At 34.1% G+C, this 23,812-nt stretch overlaps 1 protein-coding gene across 1 annotated transcript in view; it reads right to left on the bottom strand.

The window, feature by feature from the left end:
- Nucleotides 1-20,459, bottom strand: part of LOC129225290 (WD repeat-containing protein 46-like) — a 40,680-nt gene extending 20,221 nt beyond the window's left edge. Inside the window, exons 1-2 of the mRNA XM_054859879.1 lie at nt 20,296-20,459; nt 5,213-5,440 (exon numbers count right to left, since the gene is read on the bottom strand). Of these exons, the coding sequence (XP_054715854.1) occupies nt 5,213-5,440 (228 nt within the window). The 5' untranslated portion in view covers nt 20,296-20,459. The remainder of the gene's footprint in view (nt 1-5,212; nt 5,441-20,295) is intronic.
- Nucleotides 20,460-23,812: the final 3,353 nt, after the last annotated feature.

The raw sequence follows: 23,812 nt of genomic DNA, 5'->3' as shown, positions 1-23,812 counted from the left end.
AAAAGGCTGGGGATATGAGTTTAATTATATCCATGTCTATGAACTCCTCTCTTTTCCCAATGTTTCAAAGACTACTTGGTTTCAAAGATTTTTTTTTTTTTCCAGAGATGTGCTGATCAAAACTCGCTTTTGAAGCAATCTTGGGAGCAGGAAAATGGTGAGTTTGGAGCAGCTTGGAGCAGTAAAACGGTGAATTTGGAGCAGCTTGGAGCAGTAAAATTACAAATTTGGAGCAGCCTGGAGCAGTAAAAATGCAAATTTGGAGCAACTATGTATATTTTACACACAGAAATACGTGTGACATGATAAAATGATACAAAAGGAGATTAAGGATGTAAAACACCATAACTCCAACTACTAGTTGAAGCTCTCTTAATTACATTTATTAATATTACAATTATTATTACTACTATTATTATTATCTTTTTATTTTTGCGTAATATCTTTCACAAAAGACAAGTTCTGTCCTGATTTGCCTTTTTCTTTCACTTCCTCTGATTAAAATTTAGTTCACACATTTACTTCGCTTAATATACATCACTGCTTTAGTACACATTTAAGTTATAGTGTTTTGATACCAATTTTTAAAATTTGTTTACTCTTATGCAGTTTATATATAGGCAATTAAACGATATAAGATACATATAATGCCTTAGTTGCCAATTCGATTAACTCCACTTTTTAAAAAAAACATTATTTCTGCTTTAATAGTGCTTAATCAATACTTAGCATGTGAATTGACATTAAAGTTTTGGTTCAGTACATTTCTGACCATGTGATAGCAGAAAATATAACATACTGTCCTATTTACTCCTATGGATAACACCATCTTCTTCTTAACTTTTCTCTACTTTTTGTTATATGGAGTTAATCGATTTGGCAAGTGAGACATCCACATAAAACTCAAAAACATATTCAAAACGGCAGCATGTGAATTGATATTAAAGATTTGGTTCAGTACATTTCTGACCATGTGATGGCAGAAAATATAACACGCTGTCCTATTTACTCCTATGGATAACACCATCTTCTTCATAACTTTTCTCTACTTTTTGTTATATGGAGTTAATCGATTTGGCAAGTGAGGCATCCACATAAAACTCAAAAACATATTCAAAACGGCTAAAAAGGAAAGCAAAAAAGAATGGCTAAATTTAAAAACTTTACCTCAACAGTTTGTTTTGAGATGAGGTTTGTTGAACAAGTGAGTTTTTGAAGAGCTATTAATTAATCTGTTTTTTTTTTTTTTTTTTTTTTGGTATGTGTATGTTATTTACTTATACTTGAACTTATATATATATATATATATATATATATATATATATATATATATATATATATATATATATATATATATATATATATATATATATATATATATTTCGGCATATATGTTATATACTGAACTACTTGATTAACAAATCTGAAGATCAAGCAAAGGCAACCTTAAAACCTTGTATTTTTAACTGTTTCATATTTAATCACAAAATTAATAATGAAATAACAATGAAAAAAAAAATTATTTTGAGAAATGATGTCATAAGAAAATGAATTTTAAAATACATGTGGAAAAAAAAATGAAAAATGTGAAAAAAAAAAATAAATCAGAAATTAAAGTTTTAAGACAGGTCAAGAACATGGAAAAAATATAATCTGAGAAACTTGAAATGTTTGCATATACTCATTATCAGAGCATTAGAATTCTTCGATTTTTGCTTTCTAAAATGTCTAAAACCAAAATTAGAGATCAATTTTCTGAACTAAAATCCTAAGAAACTCAAGATTAAAAACTGGTGAACAATATAAATTTTTACAAATGGCATTCGCTAATAAATTTGGATTCAACTGGATTGACATTTTCGAGTGGGCGTGGCAAGAAGACAAGCTTACATGCCCTCTTTAAAAAAAAGAAAAAAAAAGATAAGAATGGTTGAAAATAATAGTCAATACAAAAATTTTTAAGTCAAACAGGGTGGCGACAGAAACTGTGAAAAAAAGTTCCCTGACTTTTCCCTGATTTCCCTGATTAAGTTCACCAAATTTCCCTGATTTACGTTACCAATGATAATGGTTTTCTTTCTTTGCTTTACTTGAAATCCATTGTATGTTTGTATAAAATGCAGTATTTTAAACGTTCTAAGTTATGTAAAGTTGTTGAATTAAAGATATGTTTTAAAAAGATGCTACTTTTTTTAATAAAAAGGTCAAAAAAAAACAAGACTATTTTTTGGGGGGGGGGGGAGAATAACCTACAAAACAGTATATTAAATTTTTATACAATGGAAAGATTATAGAAAATTTTTAAAAAAAATAAAAAAAAAACTTTACATCCAGAAACCACTTAGCATAAGAATTTTAAGAAACTATTAAAATTACTTTTAAAAACATATGTATTTATGATAGAACTAAAAAGTAATTGAAATTATTTTGACCTAAGTTTTCAAACAGTATAGTAATTGTTGCAAGAATAACAAGTAATAGTGAAAGAATAGAAGTAATGCAGTTATTCTTATATAACTAATTGACATATTTATGCAAAACAGATGAAACCATTTGACAAACATTCAAAGGGAGCTTTTCTCTAATCAAGAACATAGGTTTTTAAAGAATGAATACAGCATTTTAACAATAAAAAAAATAAAGATATTTACTTAAGTACACAAGTTAACTCTATTTCAAATGATTTCAGTATGTAACGAGAAAAATCTTTGATTGCTTTTGTAACAAACAACTTTGAAATGCAAGGGGGGAAAAATGAAAAAAAAAAAGCAATTAGTTAATTTCAAAATATATAAAAGAAGAATACAACTTGGTTATAAAGTTAAAGAATCACTAAAGTCTGAAGAAAAGAAAACCTTTATAATCTGCGGTGACAACAATTAGTATAACGGCAAAAACAAAGGTTTTTTAATTGAAAGTTCAATTTTAGCAATTAAATTAAAAACGCGAAGAAGTAATAACTTTCAAGCTTTTATCGATATTAATTCAAAAACCAAAGATTTCTTTTTGAAATCGTGATTACAGTAAACTAATTACTTCGAGACAATGGAATAAAGGCAAACGAGCTAAGGCATAATTGAAGGCTTCCTCTTTGCCTGTATGGTTGTTTATTTTACGTAGCATTGAAAGCGTAAAAGGAAATTTCAAGCTATGTAAAATAAACAACCTAACAGACACAAAAGCAATCTTAGGAAGTTCATCCTGTGGTTAATAAGTAAGATTCAATACTTTGACGTTGAGGAAAAAAGATGCACAAATATGCGGCAGTATAATCGCACCTCATTAATTTTACTTTTTTTTTGAACAGATAATTGGCGGAAAATGCGTAGAGAATTAAGAGTACTTAACTTTGTAAAGCAAAAAAAAAATTTTTTCTTAAAAAAATCAATTTTCCCTGATTTTTTGTTATTTTTTCAAAATTCCCTGACTTTTCCCTGATTAATAAAGTTCCCTGACTTTTCCCTGATCTCCCTGATCTGTCGCCACCCTGTCAAAGGAACAGAATCACATAATAAATTAAAACAATTGAGTTTTTCAAAAGTGGATGCAATCGGATTTTGAAATGCGTAAAAAATCGGGACCAAGTCAAAAATTCGTTAAAACAAGCTCCAAATGCATGAATTTGATGATAATCTGCAAAAACTGCCAAATATGCTGAAGGAACTGCAAAATTAAATGCAAAATCACACTTTTGGCAGAAGTTTGTTCGATTTTGGAGCAGAAAAGTCGATTTAGCAGTCTTTTGGAGCAGTTTGGCGCAGGATCGGCGGTTGGCGCCAGCTGACACATCCCTGTTTTTTTTTACTGTTTACACATGAAGTCATAACAAATATTTTGCAATTTTATTTTAAAATCATTATTTTTTATTAAACAAAACTTTACATTCAAATATATTTATATTCTAAAAAATTTTATGAACATGCATAAAAAACACTGATACACTTTCCTATTTTACACTGATACACAATTTTGAATACTTCTCATGTATGATACTTTTCTACACACCTGGAGATGGTTTTATAATTTTCATAAAGAATAGAATAGAACATCCTGTGATGGAAAAATTATGACATTAAATCATTACTATCATCATAAATAATCAGTTGCTTATGATATTTTACTGACTTATTGGTAATGCGTAGATTTGGTTATCCATGCATCCCTGATCTCAAAAAAAGAATTTTTCTGCGTTTGGTCATACTCAGATCTCAGAAATAGGAAGAAGCTTTATGGGAATTTATTATCACTGAATTGTCGCATTTCACTTTTTTTGTTCAGGAAACTCCTAATTATCCACCTCGCACACTATAAGCAAGTCTAAATTCATTTTTAATTACTTCAATTTCCATCTTTTAAATGGAACATATTTTTGGAATGAAAGATAAATTTTCCACCATTTTTACCAGTATATTAATTTTATTTTAACATGGAAAAATCATGGGTAGAACTGAAAAGTGTACCGTCATGATTTAGCAAATTTGGTAAAATGGACTAATAGCTAACAATGAAACTATCAATAAAGACAATATCATTAAGTAGATGGATTGGCACACAAATGATCTAATGTTTTGAGCATGTAATTCATGATAAAATGATAATCAATGCATTGGGAATGAATTTTAAGCGTGATGAAGAAAATGGTAAGATGCAAGAAAGGTGAGCCATGTTGCAGCTTTAGCTCAAAAAAAGTTCAATGTCTAGTTTAGTACGAAAAGGAACGAGAGGACTGTATGATAAAATAATGCTAAAAGTATTTTCAAATGAAGAGAAAGTGTTTCAATACAAAAAAGCAGAAATGTTTGACTGATATTATAAGAGAAATAAATCTAAAATTATCAGCAATGAATTTTAATTGAAAATAATTTTACTTCCCTCAAGTAAAATGTTCGTTTTATTTGCATGAATCAGAGGTTGATTCAGGTTTTTATTTTTTAAGTCCCCATTTTAGGAAAAAAAGAAATTTTGGTGAACTCTACTTTTTGTGAAAAAAAAACTATTTTGGGCATTTTTTTTTTCCCCGTACATTTTCTGTCAAAAAAAAAAAAAAAATTCTTCCCTGTTTTCATTATTTTGGTTATCATGCACAAAATTGGGTTACTATTGCCCCACCCCACCAGTCAGCTTCAGGGATAATCAGGATTTCACTTTATTTTTAAAAAATAATCATAAAATGAATATTAATAAAATTGAAATAAGAAACATGATAACTCACAACATCAAGACGTTTTCCTCTTTGATATTTTTTGAGAACTTCATTTGGTACAGTAACAGGGCCTTCATAAGGATCAAAATCATCTTCCTCATAAAAAGTTTTCTCTGTTTCTTCTTTGAACTTGGCCTTTTTATGCTTTGACTTTTCTTTTTTCTCCTCTTTCCGTTTGATTTCTTTCTCAACTTCACCACTCTTTTTAGATTCTGTTATACTATAATATCTTGACATCTATAAGTTTAAAAAATATTTTCTCAAAAACTTCCTAAAATAGCTTGAAACAATATTTGCTAATTTCTCAAATTAAACTAAAATACAAAGTGACCGGACATCCCGATTTCGGCAAAACAGCCCCCACTTTTGTACTCAAGTTCCACCAAAGAGGGGACAATATAAATAAACTAGATTTTCTAACACTATTATGTGCATTCATTATTAAATTTCAAATATTTTCTTTTAACCAAAATAAACTTTTCCTATTAATTCATGGGATTTTCAAAATTTTGAGAGAGGATGAAAATTGCTTGCAACTGTAAATATAAGATTTGCCCAAATGAAAAGTGGACATGTGCGATAACGTAAGAATGGATGATTCGATTATGGCACAAGTATATAAAGGGTGGTGTGAGGTATGCATCTCAGATGCTATTCAGAGGTGAAATCTGTTTGTAGTAGATGAAATTATACAAAAGGAAAGTCATGCTATCAATGGATGCGTTCAGATCGGAACAATGCACGGTAGTTAGTACGGTTTTTGGTTGAAGAGGTGTCTTGTTTCATATTTTTATATCAGTATCTAGATATCAGTAATGCACAACAGCAAATTTTCAAAGTTAACAACTTTTATTAAAATGGTAAGAATCGAATCGCACTACACGTGCATGTTACAATAACGAGCATGGCAAGTAAGCAAGCGTTGCCAATCATGAATACAAAACATATGTTACATCCCCCCTTGTACATCAAGTGTAATAATCTTTCAAATAAGAAGGTTTTTTCGATACACGCCCAGATCTTGTCCGCACAATTTGATTATTATTATTTGATAATGTGAAATTTGGGTTATTGTTGGTTCGATTTAAGTTCAAAGAAATTATGCTCTCATTAGGTGAATTTTCATCAATATCAAAATCTATATGAGAGTTAAAATTATAATTAACATTTGATGGTATTAAATGTTTTCTGTTCCTCGTGAGAACCTTGTTAGATGCAGTTCTTATTTTGTATGATCTTGGGTTTTTCCCATAAGCAATGACTTTTCCTGGCTCCCATGTTTTCTTAAGGAAGTTTTTAACAAATACCTTCTCATTTAACTTCAATTGCCTGAGTGGTTTTGCTGATTTATCATAATAAAACTTTTGTTTTATTTGTCGCTGCTTTAAGCCATCACCAATATCTTTAAAGATTTCTGGATTTAATAGCTTATTACAGATGGGAAGCTTAGTTCTTAACCTGCAATTGAACATCATTTGGGCTGGGGATAACCCTATGCCTGCTATTGGAGTGTTTCGGTATTCTAACAATGCCACAAGAGGACTTTTACTATCTTCATAGGCCTTTTTGAATAAGGCTTTAGCAATCCCAACCCCTTTTTCTGCCATACCATTGCTTTGTGAGTGATATGGGCTGCTGAATGAAATTGTTATGTCCCACTCTTTACAGAATTTCTTAAATTCCCAGCAGTTGAAAGGGCTATTATCACACACAATTGCTTCAGGAATACCAAACCTGGTCAATACTCTTTCCAATACTTTAAGAATGTCCCCAGCTGATTTACTTTTCAGTTCTTCAACTTCAATCCACTTAGAGAAATAGTCGTTTATGACAAGATAATTAATGTTTCGAAAATACATGATATCCATCCCAATTCTTTGAAAAGCTCGGTCAGGTATTTCATGGGGTCGTAATGGTTCCTTAGTTTGATCTTTACGAAATTTAGCACATATTACACAGTTCTCTACAGTTCGTTCAATGTCTTTTGAAATGCCTGGCCAGTATAAGATCTCTCGTGCCCGACTTTTACACTTTTCAATACCCATGTGAGCTTCATGGATAAGTGTGAGCATTTCAGATCTAAGTATTTTTGGGACTACTATTTTATTATTTAAGAATAACAAATCATGATCTAGATACAATTCATTTTTTAATTTGTCGTATTTCCTTAAATTGAAGGGAATTTTCTTTTTGTTGGGCCACCCCTGTTTACAAAAACTAATGATAACTTTTAGTTCATCATACCCCTCCAATGCTTTTTCAAACTGTTCTTTTCTACTGTCACTCATTGGTAAGCATTTAGAAATAGAGTGTATAGTACGCAACATGTCAGGATCATCAAGACCTGATCTTTAATAAATGCTCTAGACAATGCATCTGCCAAAACCATGTCTTTTCCTGCCAAGTAATTGATAACTAAGTTGTATTTTAGTAATTTTAAAACCATTTTTTGTAAGCGAGTGGTGATTTTATTAAGAGGTTTTCTTATGATTGAGGTTAATGGTTTGTGATCACTTTGTATTTGAACCTTATGCCCGTAAATAAAGTTATGATATTTCTCACAAGCAAAAACTATTGCTAAGAGCTCTTTCTCTATCTGGGCGTAGTTTTGCTCACATTCGGTTAGACTTCTAGAGGCAAAGGATACTGGCTGCCCTTCCTGCAGCAAACATACTCCTAGCCCATCCTTCGAGCTATCACACTGAATTGTGATTTCTTTAGAGCTACTAAATACTCTTAAGACTGGGGCTGTACTGATTAGTTTTTTAATACAATTAAATGCCTCTTCCTGTTCAAATGACCATTGGAACTCAGATTTATCCTTCAACAGTTCCCTCAAGGGTGCAGTAATCCTTGACACATTAGGGATAAATTTTGATAAAAAATTTACCATGCCCAAAAGTCTCCTTATATCTTTTTTACAGGTAGGCTTTTCTAATTCATTGATGGCTCTCACATGCTCATCATCTTTCATCAGGCTTTACCCCTTTTTCCGAAGTTATTAACCCCATATATTTGGCCTCATCAACTCGGAATTGAAATTTTTCAGGATTAAATTTAACGTTATGAGATTTGGCTCTCTCTAATACTTTAATTAATGTGCTGTCATGATCTTGTTTGTCAGTTCCAGCAATTATTATATCATCAAAATAGATTTGAACACCTTTTATATCACCAAAGAGTTTTTGATTTTGATTTTGGAAGACTTCTGGAGCCGAAGCAATACCAAAAGGAAGTCTTTTAAATTTAAACCGTCCAAAAGGAGAGTTAAATGTGCATAGATCCGAGCTTTTGCTATCCAATGGGATTTGCCAAAAACCCTCTTTAAGATCTAGCACAGAAAAATATTTCTTTCCCTCTAATTGACTAACTATTTCATCACTAGATGGAATAATATGATGTTCCCTTTTTATGGCTTTATTCAGATCCCTTGGATCTAAGCATATCCTCAATTTCCCATTTGTCTTTTCAACCACTACTAAATTGCTCACCCAATCTGTAGGTTTATTTACATGCTCTATCACTCCCTTATTTTCCAACTAAGAAAATGTTTCTTTTAGATTTGCTAAAAGTGTCTGGGGGATCCTTCTAGGAGGATTTATTACCGGAGTAACATTTTCATTAACCTCAATATGGTGGGGTCTACCAGGGAAAGTACCAAGTCCCTGAAAAACATCACCATATTTGATCAAAATTTCATCCTTGTTAAGGATTTCTACCTGATCAATTCTTTGAATTAATTCTAACATTTCACATGCCTGTAAGCCTAATATTGGCTTTGAATCAACATTTACAACAATAAATTTTAACAATACAGTATTTACATTATTATTTACAGAGCAAGATAAATTAACGTAACCTTCAGGTTTCAACTTGTGGTTACCATATGATGTTAACAGAACATCAGTACTGATTAATTCGCATAATTTATCGAGTTTCCTACTTGTGTAAACAGACAGAGGTAAAATATTTGCTTCTGCACCTGTGTCTAATTTGAAGGAAATTACTTGACCATTAATGGTCACATCTTTTGACCAAGATTTCTCTCTAGGCCCTGAGCCTGCACTTACAACGTCAATATAGAGACTAGATATATCGAGCTCACCGTTAGATTGTATCTCGTTCACGTGACGAGGACCCGATTTATTTCTTTCAGGATTTTTTTTCCCTTTATCGTTACCCGATTTGCACATTTTTGCGAAATGATTCTTCTGTTTGCACACGTTACACAGCTTGTTGAACGCAGGGTACTCTCTTTTCTTGTGTGTTCTCCCGCACCTGCCACAGTCGAACTCTTGGTGTGATTTTGCAGAGGCAGTGCTCTTTATAGGCTTCCTCTTCGCCTTTAGCACATCCACTTCTGCTTTGAAGCCGCCAGAGTCGCAGATCGTTTTGTACTGCTCCTTGCTGGCTTCCACTGCCCGGATGAAATCGGTAGCCATCTTCAAAGTCATGGCCGGTTCCCGAAGAAATCTCTCTTAGAGGGATTTCTCGCGAATACCCAAGATGACTCTGTCGCGAATAAGAGACTCTTCCTGATCAGTGAATTCGCAAGTTGCTGCGTACGTCCGTAACTGGGTGACGTATGAGTCGATTGTGTTGGGCTAAATGCCTTTATTTTTGTTTCTTGAAGAATTTCACCAACATTGTTTTAAAAAAAAAAAATTTGTAACTTACCTTTTGCCATTCCGGGAAAAACCTTGCACGGGAAATCCCATCCACCTGCCACCGACACTCAAATGTCCGAGTTTGAATCGGAAGTGTTCGGAAAAATATGTGGCACGCTATGATTGGTTGTCGTCATTCGGCAGATGTCGGTAAACTTCCGACAAAGCACATGTTGATCACATGAGAAAACCATGTTGAGGTGTTGGGTGCTGAATGTCAAATTAAATAAGAATTGCAACCTGCAAGCTGCGTTTTTCTCGGGCTGAGTTGTTCTTGCAATATGCAAATAAGGTAACGTCACATTGTTACGAGCAAGGTCGGATCTGGCTATAAATACGTAGACCGGCCATAGCTCGATCACTCGCTTTTTTCTCTCACTTGTCTCCTCGTTTTGTGTTGTTTGTGTTTGTAAATGTGTTCGTCCATGTCATCATAAGTTTTTGCTACTGGCCTCTCAGGTGAGGTCTGATTTTTTCTGAATGAGTCGTTATTGATGTCTACAGTTTTGGAAGCGCGTGCTGCCATGACGTCCATAAAAGTGAAAAGTTATAGTCAAATTTAAGTGGGTCGTTTGGTCTCCAAAGAAAAAGGATCGTGTCCATCTTCGATATTTTTCCCTGATATGGTGAACTTGGCTCCTAAGGTGTGAACTGACCAGCGTGCAATTCTGGAGGATGCCGTCCTTCTACCTGTGGGGATTCACTATGGAACATCGACAGGACTTTTTGACACCTGCATGGACTTATTGTAAGATCTTTTTGATTTAACATAATTTAATTTTCTTCGGAGGACCAAATTATTGTACTGTAACCATTTTATAATATATGTTAAATAAATGTTTTTCAGTGTAAAGAATGATTCATGTTTTATTTTCTTCGGGCAGACCACTCCCTCAAATTTTCAGTTGGAAATGAGTTGCCTAATTTTCAGCTTAGCTGTAGGCTATTAGCTCTATAACATCAAATTGTATCCAACAGGTGGTAGCAGAGTCGTGTGGTTGACCTGCCCGGAGAAAATCGAATCATTTTTTATTATGGAGAGAGATTATAGAAATGTTGAGAAGTTGGGCTCCCATAATTGGGCTACCTGGTCCAAAGATATAAAAATGGTGCTCATAGAAAGGGATTTATGGGAGATTACCCAAAAGAAACCAGAAGGGGAATTAACTAGTGCTGACAGAAAAAGATGTGGCCAAGCTTTAGCCATCATCTATTTAAACTTAGAAAAAGACATAAAAAGGTTAATTGATAATTTGGAAGATCCTAGTGAAGCTTGGAAAGCCCTTAAGACAAATTTTGAACCCCCATCTTTGGCCAGAGTGGCCGCACTATGGGAATCCTACTTCTCTTGCAAAATGCAAGAAGGTGAAACGGTGGGATTATTCGCTGCAAGGTTGGGGGGAATTTTTAACCAATTAGTCGAAAATGGATATATTATGGAAGAAAAACTCAGAACTTTTCAATTGATACGGCATTTACCTCCAAATTTCAGCAGTATTGTTCAAGCCATCTACAGATGGGAAGAAGAGAGATTTACCTTCTCTAAAGTAAAAGACCAACTACTGGCTGAGGAAGGCAGGATTAGGTATTTGGCCGAAGAGCCTAATGTAGAAAATTCGGCAATGTTTTCAAAACCCGGAAACTCCGGAATGGCAAATGGTGGGAGTAAATTTCTTGCTAAAAATAAAGTTTGTTACATTTGTAAAAAGAAAGGGCATATTGCGTCGAGGTGTTGGAGCCGTAACAAAGTAAAACAGGATAAGAATTTTAAATTCAAAACCAAAGAAGACCCTCAGGCAGGAATGTTTTGTTCAGTAAATGAAAACGAAATTTCTGCAAACACTACCTACCCAAAATGTGAGGATACGTGGCTATTGGATAGCGGCAGTACATCTCATTTTTGTCGAGATAAGTCATTGTTTGCCGAACTAGAGCCTGTACAAAACACACAAATGGAGGTAGCTGTAGGAAACGTGAAGAGCCAAGTAGAGGGCATTGGGAAAGTAATTTTTAAAATTGAATCAGATGGAAAATTAGTTACCATCACCCTCAATAATGTTTTCTATGCTCCAACACTGCGACGCAACCTAATTTCTGGTTCTTGTATAGACAGACAGGGCTATAAGCTCAAATGGTTGCCTGGAAAGATCTGTGTTTTTAATCAAGAAAATGTTAAATTATTTACAGCAAATTTAATAAATAAACTTTAACATGTTAAACCAAATTTTTATATTGATTGTGAAAATGTTAATTATACAAAAGTTTTTAAGACCAAGGACCCGTCTGAAGGGGCCAATATGGTCAGTGTTGATATGGAAAAATGGCATAGGAGATTTTGCCATATAAATATGGAAAGTATCACCAAAACGAGTAAACTTGGTGCAGTCCAGGGACTAGAGATTAAGAAGGGGCAAAAACCCAATTGTGACCCTTGTCAATTGGGAAAAATGAGGAAGTGCTCGTTTAAATCTATGCCAGAAAGATGTACTAACTCTGCACTTCAATTGCTCTACATGGACCTGATGGGACCCCTTCAGACCGAGTCCTTGGGGGGAAAGAAATATATTTTTATAATTATAGATGATTTCTCAAGAAAGTCATATGTTTTCTTTTTAAGAGCAAAACGTGAGGCCTTTAATGTTTTTGTCAACTTTCAAAAAAGGACTGAAAGATTCCTGAACTCAAAAATTTTGGCTATCCGTTCCGATAACGGAACAGAATTTGTTAACAAAGATTTTGAGAACTATCTCACCAATCAGGGAATAAAGATAGAGCGGACCAACTCCTACACCCCGCAAATGAACGGGGTAGTAGAAAGATACAATTTAACCATAATGAATGGTGAGGTCTATGCTCAATGATTCTGGATTGGGGGATGAGTTTTGGGCTGAAGCCGCTCTTTGTTTTAATTATGTAAGGAATCGGACAGTAATAGGAAATATGGACAAGACCCCTTTTGAACTGTTTTCTGGGCGTAAACCTTCAGTGAGGCACCTACGTATTTTTGGGTGTACTGCCTATGTAGGTCAGCCTAAGTCTAAACTAAAAAAGTTAGATATGAGGGCTACCAAGGGGATCATGGTCGGATACGCCTTACGTACCAAAGGGTACAGAATCTGGGATCCTGAAACCAGAACAGTCACAGAGACTATTAACGTAAAGTTCAATGAAAATGAAAAATGGGGGGAATTAAAAGTCCAAAATAAAAATGAGAGAAAATTTAACTTTATCAGGCCTATGAGTAAAGTTCAACTTGAACAGGAAATCCAGGAGAGCGTTGAGCAAACTCCCTGTGAAAAAATTAAATGGGTTAGAGAAGCCAAAAAGAGAAAGACCGGGGACAGGACTGATATTTATTATACAATTGTCGGTAAAAATAAAGTAAGATTAAATTCACTAAAACAGGTTTTAAAATATTATAGTGAAAATAAAATAGAGTATAAACCAAAACTTTTTGACTTTTCAACTAAAAATCCAACAGTAGGGGAAATCTGTGACGAGAGTTCGGGGGAAGGTGAAGAAGCAAGTTTAGTGGAAATTTCTATACCGAATTCGTATAGGCAATGTATCGCTACCCCCGAGGTGGACAACTGGAAACTGGCCATGGAGTCTGAATTAGATGTCATTAAGCAAAGAGAGGTGTGGGACCTTGTACCCCCACCAGAGGGGAAACCAATTTTGGGAAATAGGTGGGTCTACGACCTCAAGGTAAATGACAGGGGTGAAATTGTAAGATACAAGGCCAGATTGGTTGTAAGGGGGGACCGTCAGTCAACTGAGTCATATTCTGAAGTTTTTAGCCCAGTAATTGAGTTTTCACTTGTGAGAGTTTTCTTTTCTATTTTTATATGTCTTTTAAAATGGTGTCACTCACAAATTGATGTAAAAAATGCTTACTTATATGCTGACTTAGAGGAACAAATCTACATGAGACAACCAGAGGGTTTTGTCAGTAAAAGCCACCCTAATTTTGTCTGTAAATTGAAGAACTCTCTCTATGGACTACACCAGTCCGGAAGAAACTGGTTCTTAGAAATAGACAGTGTTCTTTGTGGTTTTGGTTTTCAAAAATTAAAAGGATGTAATTGTGTATATCATAGAGACAAAAACACTTTTCTTCTTATTTATGTAGATGATATAATAATTCTAGCAAAAAATGAAAATTTAATTAAAAAGGTAATTAATGAAATTAAAAGTATGTATGATATTAAAGAAATGGGGAAAACCAGAAAGCTACTGGGGATCGAATTTGTGGAAGATAAAAATAATCTTTTTATTCACCAAAGCTCTTACATTTCGAAGGTCTTGGGGTTATTCTCCGATTACTATGTGCCAAATTCAACCCTCCCAATCTCAAAGGGTACAGTTTTGTCGAAAGACGACTGCCCGAAAACTGAGGAAGAAAAAAGGGAAGCAGAAAAGCTCCCATACAGAAATTTGTTGGGTTGTATGGCATACATAGCGGGAAAGACCCGGCCTGACATCTCTTATGCGGTGAACATTTTTTCCCAATTTCAAGCAAATCCCGGAAGGAAGCATTGGGATTTTCTATTAAGATTGCTAGGATATTTAAAGTATACAATATCATACAAACTAAATTTAAGTTCAATCAGTAGTGTAGATCTACGGGGATTTTCCGACTCCAATTACGCCGCTAATCGGGAAGATAGAGTCTCAATGGGAGGATCAATTTTGTGTATTGATCGGGTCCCAATTAATTGGAGGACATTTAAGCATAAATGTGTTGCGTTATCCACAATGGAAGCAGAATATATTTCACTTGGTGAAACTGCAAAAGAAATGGTCTGGCTGAAGAGGATAATTACAGAAATAAGTGAATTAAATATTCAAAACCTCCAGCTTAAGGATACAGTCATTTATTGTGATAACACTGCAACAATTGATTTTTCTAAGTCTCAAATTGACAATTCCCGTACAAAACACATTGATGTAAGGTACTATTTTTTAAGAAATTTAATTGAGCAAAAGATTTTTTTGATTAAATATGTGAGGACAAATGTAAACATCGCGGACATTTTCACTAAACCCCTATCTAAGAATTGTTTAAATAAGCTTTGTAAAATTATATTTAATTGGGATTAACTTAAAAGAGGGGGGCGTATCAAATTTTTGAACTATTTTTTCAAATGTATCTTTTGTAAATATAATATGAATGTAGTTAAGTGTTTTTAATGTATATAATGTGGTTTTTGATGAAATTCCTTCAAGAGGGGGGAACTTGTTGGGCTAAATGCCTTTATTTTTGTTTCTTGAAGAATTTCACCAACATTGTTTTAAAAAAATAAATTTTGTAACTTACCTTTTGCCATTCCGGGAAAAACCTTGCACGGGAAATCCCATCCACCTGCCACCGACACTCAAATGTCCGAGTTTGAATCGGAAGTGTTCGGAAAAATATGTGGCACGCTATGATTGGTTGTCGTCATTCGGCAGATGTCGGTAAACTTCCGACAAAGCACATGTTGATCACATGAGAAAACCATGTTGAGGTGTTGGGTGCTGAATGTCAAATTAAATAAGAATTGCAACCTGCAAGCTGCGTTTTTCTCGGGCTGAGTTGTTCTTGCAATATGCAAATAAGGTAACGTCACATTGTTACGAGCAAGGTCGGATCTGGCTATAAATACGCAGACCGGCCATAGCTCGATCACTCGCTTTTTTCTCTCACTTGTCTCCTCGTTTTGTGTTGTTTGTGTTTGTAAATGTGTTCGTCCATGTCATCATAAGTTTTTGCTACTGGCCTCTCAGGTGAGGTCTGATTTTTTCTGAATGAGTCGTTATTGATGTCTACAGTTTTGGAAGCGCGTGCTGCCATGACGTCCATAAAAGTGAAAAGTTATAGTCAAATTTAAGTGGGTCGTTTGGTCTCCAAAGAAAAAGGATCGTGTCCATCTTCGATATTTTTCCCTGATATGGTGAACTTGGCTCCTAAGGTGTGAACTGACCAGCGTGCAATTCTGGGGAGATTGCGATGCCGTCCTTCTACCTGTGGGGATTCACTATGGAACATCGACAGGACTTTTTGACACCTGCATGGACTTATTGTAAGATCTTTTTGATTTAACATAATTTAATTTTCTTCGGAGGACCAAATTATTGTACTGTAACCATTTTATAATATATGTTAAATAAATGTTTTTCAGTGTAAAGAATGATTCATGTTTTATTTTCTTCGGGCAGACCACTCCCTCAAATTTTCAGTTGGAAATGAGTTGCCTAATTTTCAGCTTAGCTGTAGGCTATTAGCTCTATAACATCAAATTATATCCAACAGATTGACTGTCCTTCTTGTTGCGAGCAAGAAAAGAACTTAAAATGCTCGAATACCACATTTCTGCGCGGTGCACAATAATCGGTGAATTTACTTACGACGTCGTCGTACTTATCTTTACTGGCGGTATCATCAAACTTAAATGTATTGAAGACGGAGATTCCTTCGTCGCCTAGCAAACTGAGGAGTATGGGGATTTTTGTCTTGTCGCCTTTCCCACTTTTTTCCGTCGCCAACATAAAGTTCTCAAACTTTTGATACCACAGCTTCCATGTTTCTGGCACATTACCCGTTGAGAAGCTTATCGGAGCTGGCGGTTTGAACATCTCCATCATATCTGTTGTTTGAACACAAAAGTTCCAATGCTCAGAGAGGTCTACTGTGAGCATTTCCACCTGACACCATGTCTTGTTTCATATTTTTATATCAGTATCTAGATATCAGTAATGCACAACAGCAAATTTTCAAACTTAACAACTTTTATTAAAATGGTAAGAATTGAATCGCACTACACGTGCATGTTACAATAACGAGCATGGCAAGTAAGCAAGCGTTGCCAATCATGAATACAAAACATATGTTACAAGAGGTATGCGGACATCTATCGGGTAGTGGTAGCAGTGTATATGGCGACCACTGTTTAGGTCGTATAGGTTGGCTTACTGCTGGCAGAAACTGGTTTTTGCCTTGCCAGTGGCAGAAACTGGTTATAACCAGTAAAAACCGGCAGAAACTGGCAAAAACAAAAAAGTGTCTTTAATAATTCAAGTAATTACTAAATGATATTTTTTTAAGTAAACTAAAAAATGTAACTCAATTTCATCATTTGAAAAAATATTAACCATTGCTATTGCCCTTGATTTAGTTCAGAAAGAGAATGTTTAACTGCAGATGCTCATAAAACGTAACAAAGGACGAGAATCTTAAGGGCGCTTAGGAAATAGAAGTGACATACAGATTTAAACAGGCAGTTACTGATTATCATTTGCTAACTTATATGCTTCATGTAAAATGCTTGGGATTGAAATTATCATGTGCTCATGAAGAAAATGCCAGAATTTTACTTGTCAATATTAAACTAGATTTTGTACCTAATCAACCCCTAGATTTTGTACCCTCACAGCTTTATAAAACAAATTGCCCCCATTTCCTAAACTTACTTTTTCAGTCGAAGTTTTTAAAATTACCCCAGTTACTACATGAGGGACCAGTTAAACAAAATATACAATTGGTGAAAGTTTTCTGAATCTTGCTTGTTCCTTGATGGCATTGCCGTCTAGTTCTTCTGCTGCGAGAGTTTTCCAAAATTATCCAAAATTATCTGGCTTATTAAATTAAGAAACCATTTATATTTTCAATCCACTTTTTCTTACAGACAGCTGCAGAGTGCAAACAATGTAATATTTGATTTTGAATGATATTGTAATTAAGTTGGGCTTTGTTTAACATTTCATATTTTTCCTTTGTTAAGTTTCTATTGTATATCAATGATGATGTTTTTGTTATTTCTGGTGTTTTTCCAGATTCTGCCACAAATGTGACAGAAAGGGGTTTCGCCATGCCTGTTTAACTGGTTTTCATCACCGTGCCAGAAACTTGACAACCCTGGGTCGCACAGCTGTAAACAAGTGGCGTAAAAGTTCTCAAGAGGGGGGCAAACACCATCGGATCTGCCAAGAACAGGCCAAGCAAACATAGCTATCACAAATGATTTCATTGCCTTCATTAATGAAATGATCCAAGCTAATTGAAGGATTAAGACCTGTGAAATCAGTGATGCACAAAACCTGAGTAAAGAAACGCTTTGCACTATCAACCACAGACATCTGCCAGGGGTGCCCACACGGGGGGGAGGGTTGCATGGCGCTGTCTGCGCCATTGAAATTTTTAAGGGGGGTGTTTTGAGGGGTAGTTTTTTAATTTGAGGGGGCTCTTTCTTTTGAGGGCTCTCTGAGATATTGAGGGTGGGTTCCCTTGCCCTTGGGGGGGGGGTGGCACCCCTGCATCTGCATTACAATAAAGTGTGTGCAATCCTGACAAATGATCCTAAACAAATTCCGTTGGGAAGTTTTGGAGTACCTCCCGTATAGTCCAGACTAGTCACCCTACAACTTCCATGTCTCTGGGCCACTTAAGAGGGCATTACACGGGAAACGTTTCCATTCGGATGATGAAGTGAAGAAAGCGGTGCAGGACTTCCTCAGGAATCAGCCCTGATCTTTACGTACAGCAAAGGCTGCCACAACACTGAGACCTGTGTTTCAACGCTGATGGCGATTTCTTTTGATTTCCATTAAAAGAATTATTTTTATTCAACTTGTTTACTTTTCAATTGCACAACTTATATGAATAATACCTTTGCAGGTACAAATTTGCTTCTAGTATGGACCCCATATTGAATTACTTTTCAACATGCATCCTTTCTGTTTTTTATTAACTAGATATCTTTTACTATTGGTTTACGCTCTTATTTTAAAATTTAAGAATTGATACAATTTCATAAAATCCGTACAGTGAAACTTCTATGAGCAACCACCTCTATATAGCGACCTCCTCCATTAACGACCACTTTTCTGAGGCACCGAATTTCTCCCGTATATGACTAATGTTAAAATACCTCTGGGAAAGACCAATGAAACCTCTCACAACGACCGGCAAATCGTAAACCTCAGCATTCAAAAATACCGGAATTTTTGTTAGAGAAAACTCAAAAAGAGAGAGACAACAGAAGAAAAGCAATAGAAGATAAAGTTCATATGGTCACAGAACAGATTTCTCATACTAACAAAGGTGGAAAGAAACCAGAATAAAGGATTAAAATTTACTCTCCAGTGGGTCCAAACGTGTTCCTTTCTTGCTCTCTCTGCTTGTAATCTCATTAAAGTCACAAAAAGGAGAGCGTTGTTTTTTGGACCCATGGGAAGCTAAGGTGGCACATGCAAATCTCAAGGCAAGTCAAGTGTGCACCTTTCAGTGAGGGAGGTTGATAAGAATAGAACTTTGTTAAAAGGTTGTTTCTTGAAATTTCTTGATTGCTTACAGGAGAGGGTAGTTAGAAGGGAGCACTCCTACGTCATCAGAGTGGACAAAATCTATTTTTAGTGCCTTTGAAAGCTCAAGAGTTGGTTTCAGTGAATTTGCATTCTGCTTTTCATCACCATACCATAAATTGCAGTCAGAATTTCGAAAAACCGAGCAATCTCACGCTCGAGGAATATGCAGAAGTCTTGAACTTACACAAGAAAAGGAAATTAAAGGAAATTAGCAGTAAAAAAAAAGGCTGTCAGCACAACAAACGCTAACAGAAATAGATAAATTAATAAGGACACATTATTAATTTATTTTTGAAACTTAACTAGAAACTAAAGTTGTTTTAAATTTGTGAATTTTAAAGCTATTAGTTTTTAAATAGAAAAACCATGTAAAAAGTATATTTTACATTTAAAATTTAAAAAAGAAGTTTATTTAAATACATTACGGAAGAAGAACCTCCATTAACGACCACTTTTTTCAGGAAGAAAGTGGTCGCTCCAGAGAAGTTTCACTGTACATAGCAAAGGAGGGGCTTAATTTTAAATTATTTTTAATGCGAAATCTAAAAATCTTCAATTTGGTGATGTATTAAGACACAAGAAAAAAAAATTCCCTCTCCCCATCTTCTCAGTGGTATGTCCTTATTTTTAGTTTGAAAGTTCAGGTTACATCAATATTTTTAGAAAAAATTTCAAAAATAAATGTATTTTGAATTAAATAAATAACAATAGGTACATCAAAATTTACTTTTAAAATGAAATACAAGTTCAGGGACCTTTCGACCAAGGCTGTCAAAAAACGTAACAATGTGAAATAAATTAAATAAAGAAGAAGCTATGTATATTTTCAATAATTCTCTATTAGTTGTAAATTAATTGATACGTAACATGCAATAAATTTTGTTGATTTCAATCAGAAAGGAATTCTGTAACATTTCTCATGCATCGGGGAAAATTATGCATGAAATTATTTTTCATTTTAGTATCGTCTTAAAGACATTTTAAAATTTTCAAAATTCAATAAAAAATCAATGTTAAAATGTCAATATTCCATTGGGATAAGAAAATTTCTAAACATATTTTCGAGCGTGACATTCATACCTTATTATTGATCAACAGCAAAACAGATTTATAGAAATGTTATTGTCTTAAATGGTTGCAAAAATGAACTGATCATCAGCAATAAACACTTAAATTCCAAGTATCTTTTTGGATTTCTAGTTCTGATCTCACTTACGTACTTTCAAAACCCGTCGGTAAACAAAACAAAACAACACAAAACACGTTTTTCCCAGCAACGGCATGGCTGCTGCCACTTTCAATGAATTTTTTCAAATAACGTCCAATTTGAAAAAAGAAAGTTCTTCAGACAAATAAACAATTGGACAGATGAATTCAATAGCTGAATATTTTAAAATAATTTATTTTTGTTTTTATAATCTAAAATTGATTAAATAAAAATGCACTGACATGCACACAGCTTACCTACGACCGCAATAGTTCGAAAACGGAACCGGAAGTAAGACTGAACTTTCGTTTTTTCGCGGCGTGGTAGGCGAATGTGAGGTTGTGATTTTTTCTCGAGTTTGTGAGTTAGGTTTTGTTAAAGGGGTTTTTCTTTTATTTCCAATTGCGTTTCTCCAGCTATGCATGTTGCTCGTGCATGGTTTTTGTTTTTATTTTTCTAAGAGGAACTTGTTTATATGGGGCCAAAAAGGAAGGCTAGCCCTAATAAGGAGGTGGTTGTTAATGGTAAAGAGAAAATTACCAAGCGAAATGAATTTATATATGAAGCTAGTATGTCTAGGAAAAAAAAAATAAGGGCTGCCATGACAAATGGAGCCGATAAAATTAAAATAGTTATTTTCGGTGTTAACAAGGAGATACCAAAGAACAAAGGGATGAAGTTCCACAAAGAAATAGAAAACTTAATCTCAAAAGAAGATGAAGTATATTTTACCAGGAACGGCAACATAATTGTGAGTACCAAAAACGAAGACACCATGAAAAAGGTGAGTGAAACTAAAACTTTTCTGGATATTGAAGTTGGAACAAGACTATTAGAAGATGCCATAAGCACAAAGTATATACTAAGAAATGTAGATGAAGATTTGACCGTAAAATTCATTGCAAACAAACTTGAGGAAAGAGGAGTTTACGTAACGCAGGTGATAAGATTTAAGAAAAAAGAGACTGAGGTACCAATCCCGATTGTTTTGATAAAAGAGTTGGGAATCACAAATAGAACAGAATTTAAAATAGGATGCATTAACTTCCGAGCTAATAAATACATAGAAAAACCTTTGATTTGCAAAAAATGCAAAAAAATAGGTCACCCAGCAAAGTATTGCAAGGGAGAAGTTAGATGCTCAGATTGTGGAATGACACACGAAAATTGTGGAAAAATAACAGCTTGCTTTAGATGCAATGGTAGTCACAGTGCAGAGGATAAAAGTTGTCCTGTTCTAAAGAATTATACAAACAATAAAGACAGGAAAGAACAAGAAAAAAATAAAACATATGCAAAAGTGGCTAGTGAAAATAAAGTTGAAAATGAAAACAAAGACTTAATCATTAAGCAGTTAAAAAAAGAATTAGGAGAGAAAGATGAAGAAATAAAAATGCTGAAGCAGGAAATAGACAAAATTAAAATTGAATTACGAATATTGAGGTACAATAACACCTACGACGACAAAGCTGAAAATAGTAATTTTAATACAGTAGAAGTTCAGCTGATTAAGCAGTATAGAGAGATGAGGAAGGAAAATCCAAAAATCAATTTAATCCCAAGTGCAGAGAATCTTCTTCCTGAAGCTGAACTGTTGGGAGGTCTACCAATTGATGGAGACCCCATGGAAAGTGACCAAGAGGAATACAACTCTCTTTAGGGGGTTGTTCTTTTTCTTTTTTTTCTTGTTCAGGGACTGTTTTCTTTTGTCATGGAATTGCCGCAGCTTGGCTAAGAATCTTATTTACTTAAAAAATTTAATTTCATGGTTATCTCCTTTCGTTATCTGTCTCCAGGAGACCTGGTGCACAAAGAATAAAATCCCCACTATAAGTGGCTATCATAATTTTAGTTATGAAAGACCACCTCCCTGCAAAGGAGGTGGACTTTGTATATATGTCAAAACAGACATTCCTGTCACTGAAGAAGTAATAGACATTACCAATTCCAATTTTGAAATTAATAGTGTAACTATTTTTTACAATAGCAAGTATTATCAAATTATTAACTGTTACAGACCACCAGGTAAATTCACTGAAGAGGACTTAAACGTTTTAAAAAAGATCCAAAAGGGAAATAATCAAATTTTTACAGGTGATTTTAACGCTAGAAATAAAATAACAGGAGACAAAAAAACATACAACAGCTCAATTAAATTCTATGACTGGATCCAAGAAAAAAATATCTGCATAATCAATAAAAATATTCCAACCCATATCAACAAACAAAAAGATGAGGGAATATTAGACCTAACAATAGTCAGTTCTGAGCTAATTACAGAAATGGATTGGCATAGAAGCGATGAAAACGGCGAAAGTGATCACTACCCCACTATAATCAGGATTGCTGAAAAAAAGACACACACTAAAATTAAAAGGTATGTAAATTGGGACAAATTCAAAGATAATATGGATAAAATCATTCCTAATATAAATTTCAAGATTCTTAATTGCAATACATTTAATCAAGTGACAGAAATTATTACATCAAATATAGATAACGTAACAAAAATAGTGAAATATAGAAACAACAACTCAAACAGCAACTGGTGGAACTTAGAATGCTCAAAAAAGAAAAAACAAAAGAACCAAGCAAAAAACAAAGCCTACAGAACTCAAATGATTACTGATTGGATAGATTACAAAAGAAAACTTGCTCTTTTTAGGAAAAGCATAATAGAAGCAAAAAGAAAATATTGGGAAAACATAAATTATAACATAAAACAACCTAAAGACATATATAGATCGGTAAATAAATTAAAAAATATCATAAACAAATCAGCAAGTCCCAACCAAGTACTTATCAAGGAGGGAATTAAGTATTTTGAAGATAACGAACAGGCAGAAATGTTTGTGGAATACTTTAGCAAGAAAGACAAAACAGATAAAGAGAAACACATACTGGAAATTAATAATATAGGAAGTTTTCAATCTTTTACGATGAAAGAACTTTTGGCCGAGATCAATAGTTTAAAGAATACGGCAGCAGGATCAGATGGAATAACAAACAACATTATAAGAATGTTACCAGAAAAAACCAAGGAGCTATGCTTAAGACTTTTTAATTATAGCATACATACGGGTAATATGCCAAGTAACTGGAAGATATCAATGATTATTCCAATTTGCAAACCAGGAAAAAACCCACAGAATTTGGAGAGTTATCGACCAGTTGCATTAACACAATGTTTGTGTAAACTTATGGAAAAATTGATACTTAAAAGACTCACATGGTGGGAGGAGAAGAACCAGATTTTTCCAGAATTTTTACATGGTTTCAGAAAAGGGAAAAGTGCAGAAAATTGCATAGTACAAATTATTAATACACTAAAAAGACTAAGAAAAGAAAAAAACTTTATCTTCCTCATCTCATTAGATTTGAAGGGTGCTT

This window comes from Uloborus diversus, chromosome 6, assembly GCF_026930045.1.
Source record: "Uloborus diversus isolate 005 chromosome 6, Udiv.v.3.1, whole genome shotgun sequence".
NCBI lineage: Eukaryota > Metazoa > Arthropoda > Arachnida > Araneae > Uloboridae > Uloborus > Uloborus diversus.
The sequence above is the reverse complement of the archived record's forward strand: the minus strand, read 5'-3'. Positions and strand labels throughout refer to the sequence as shown.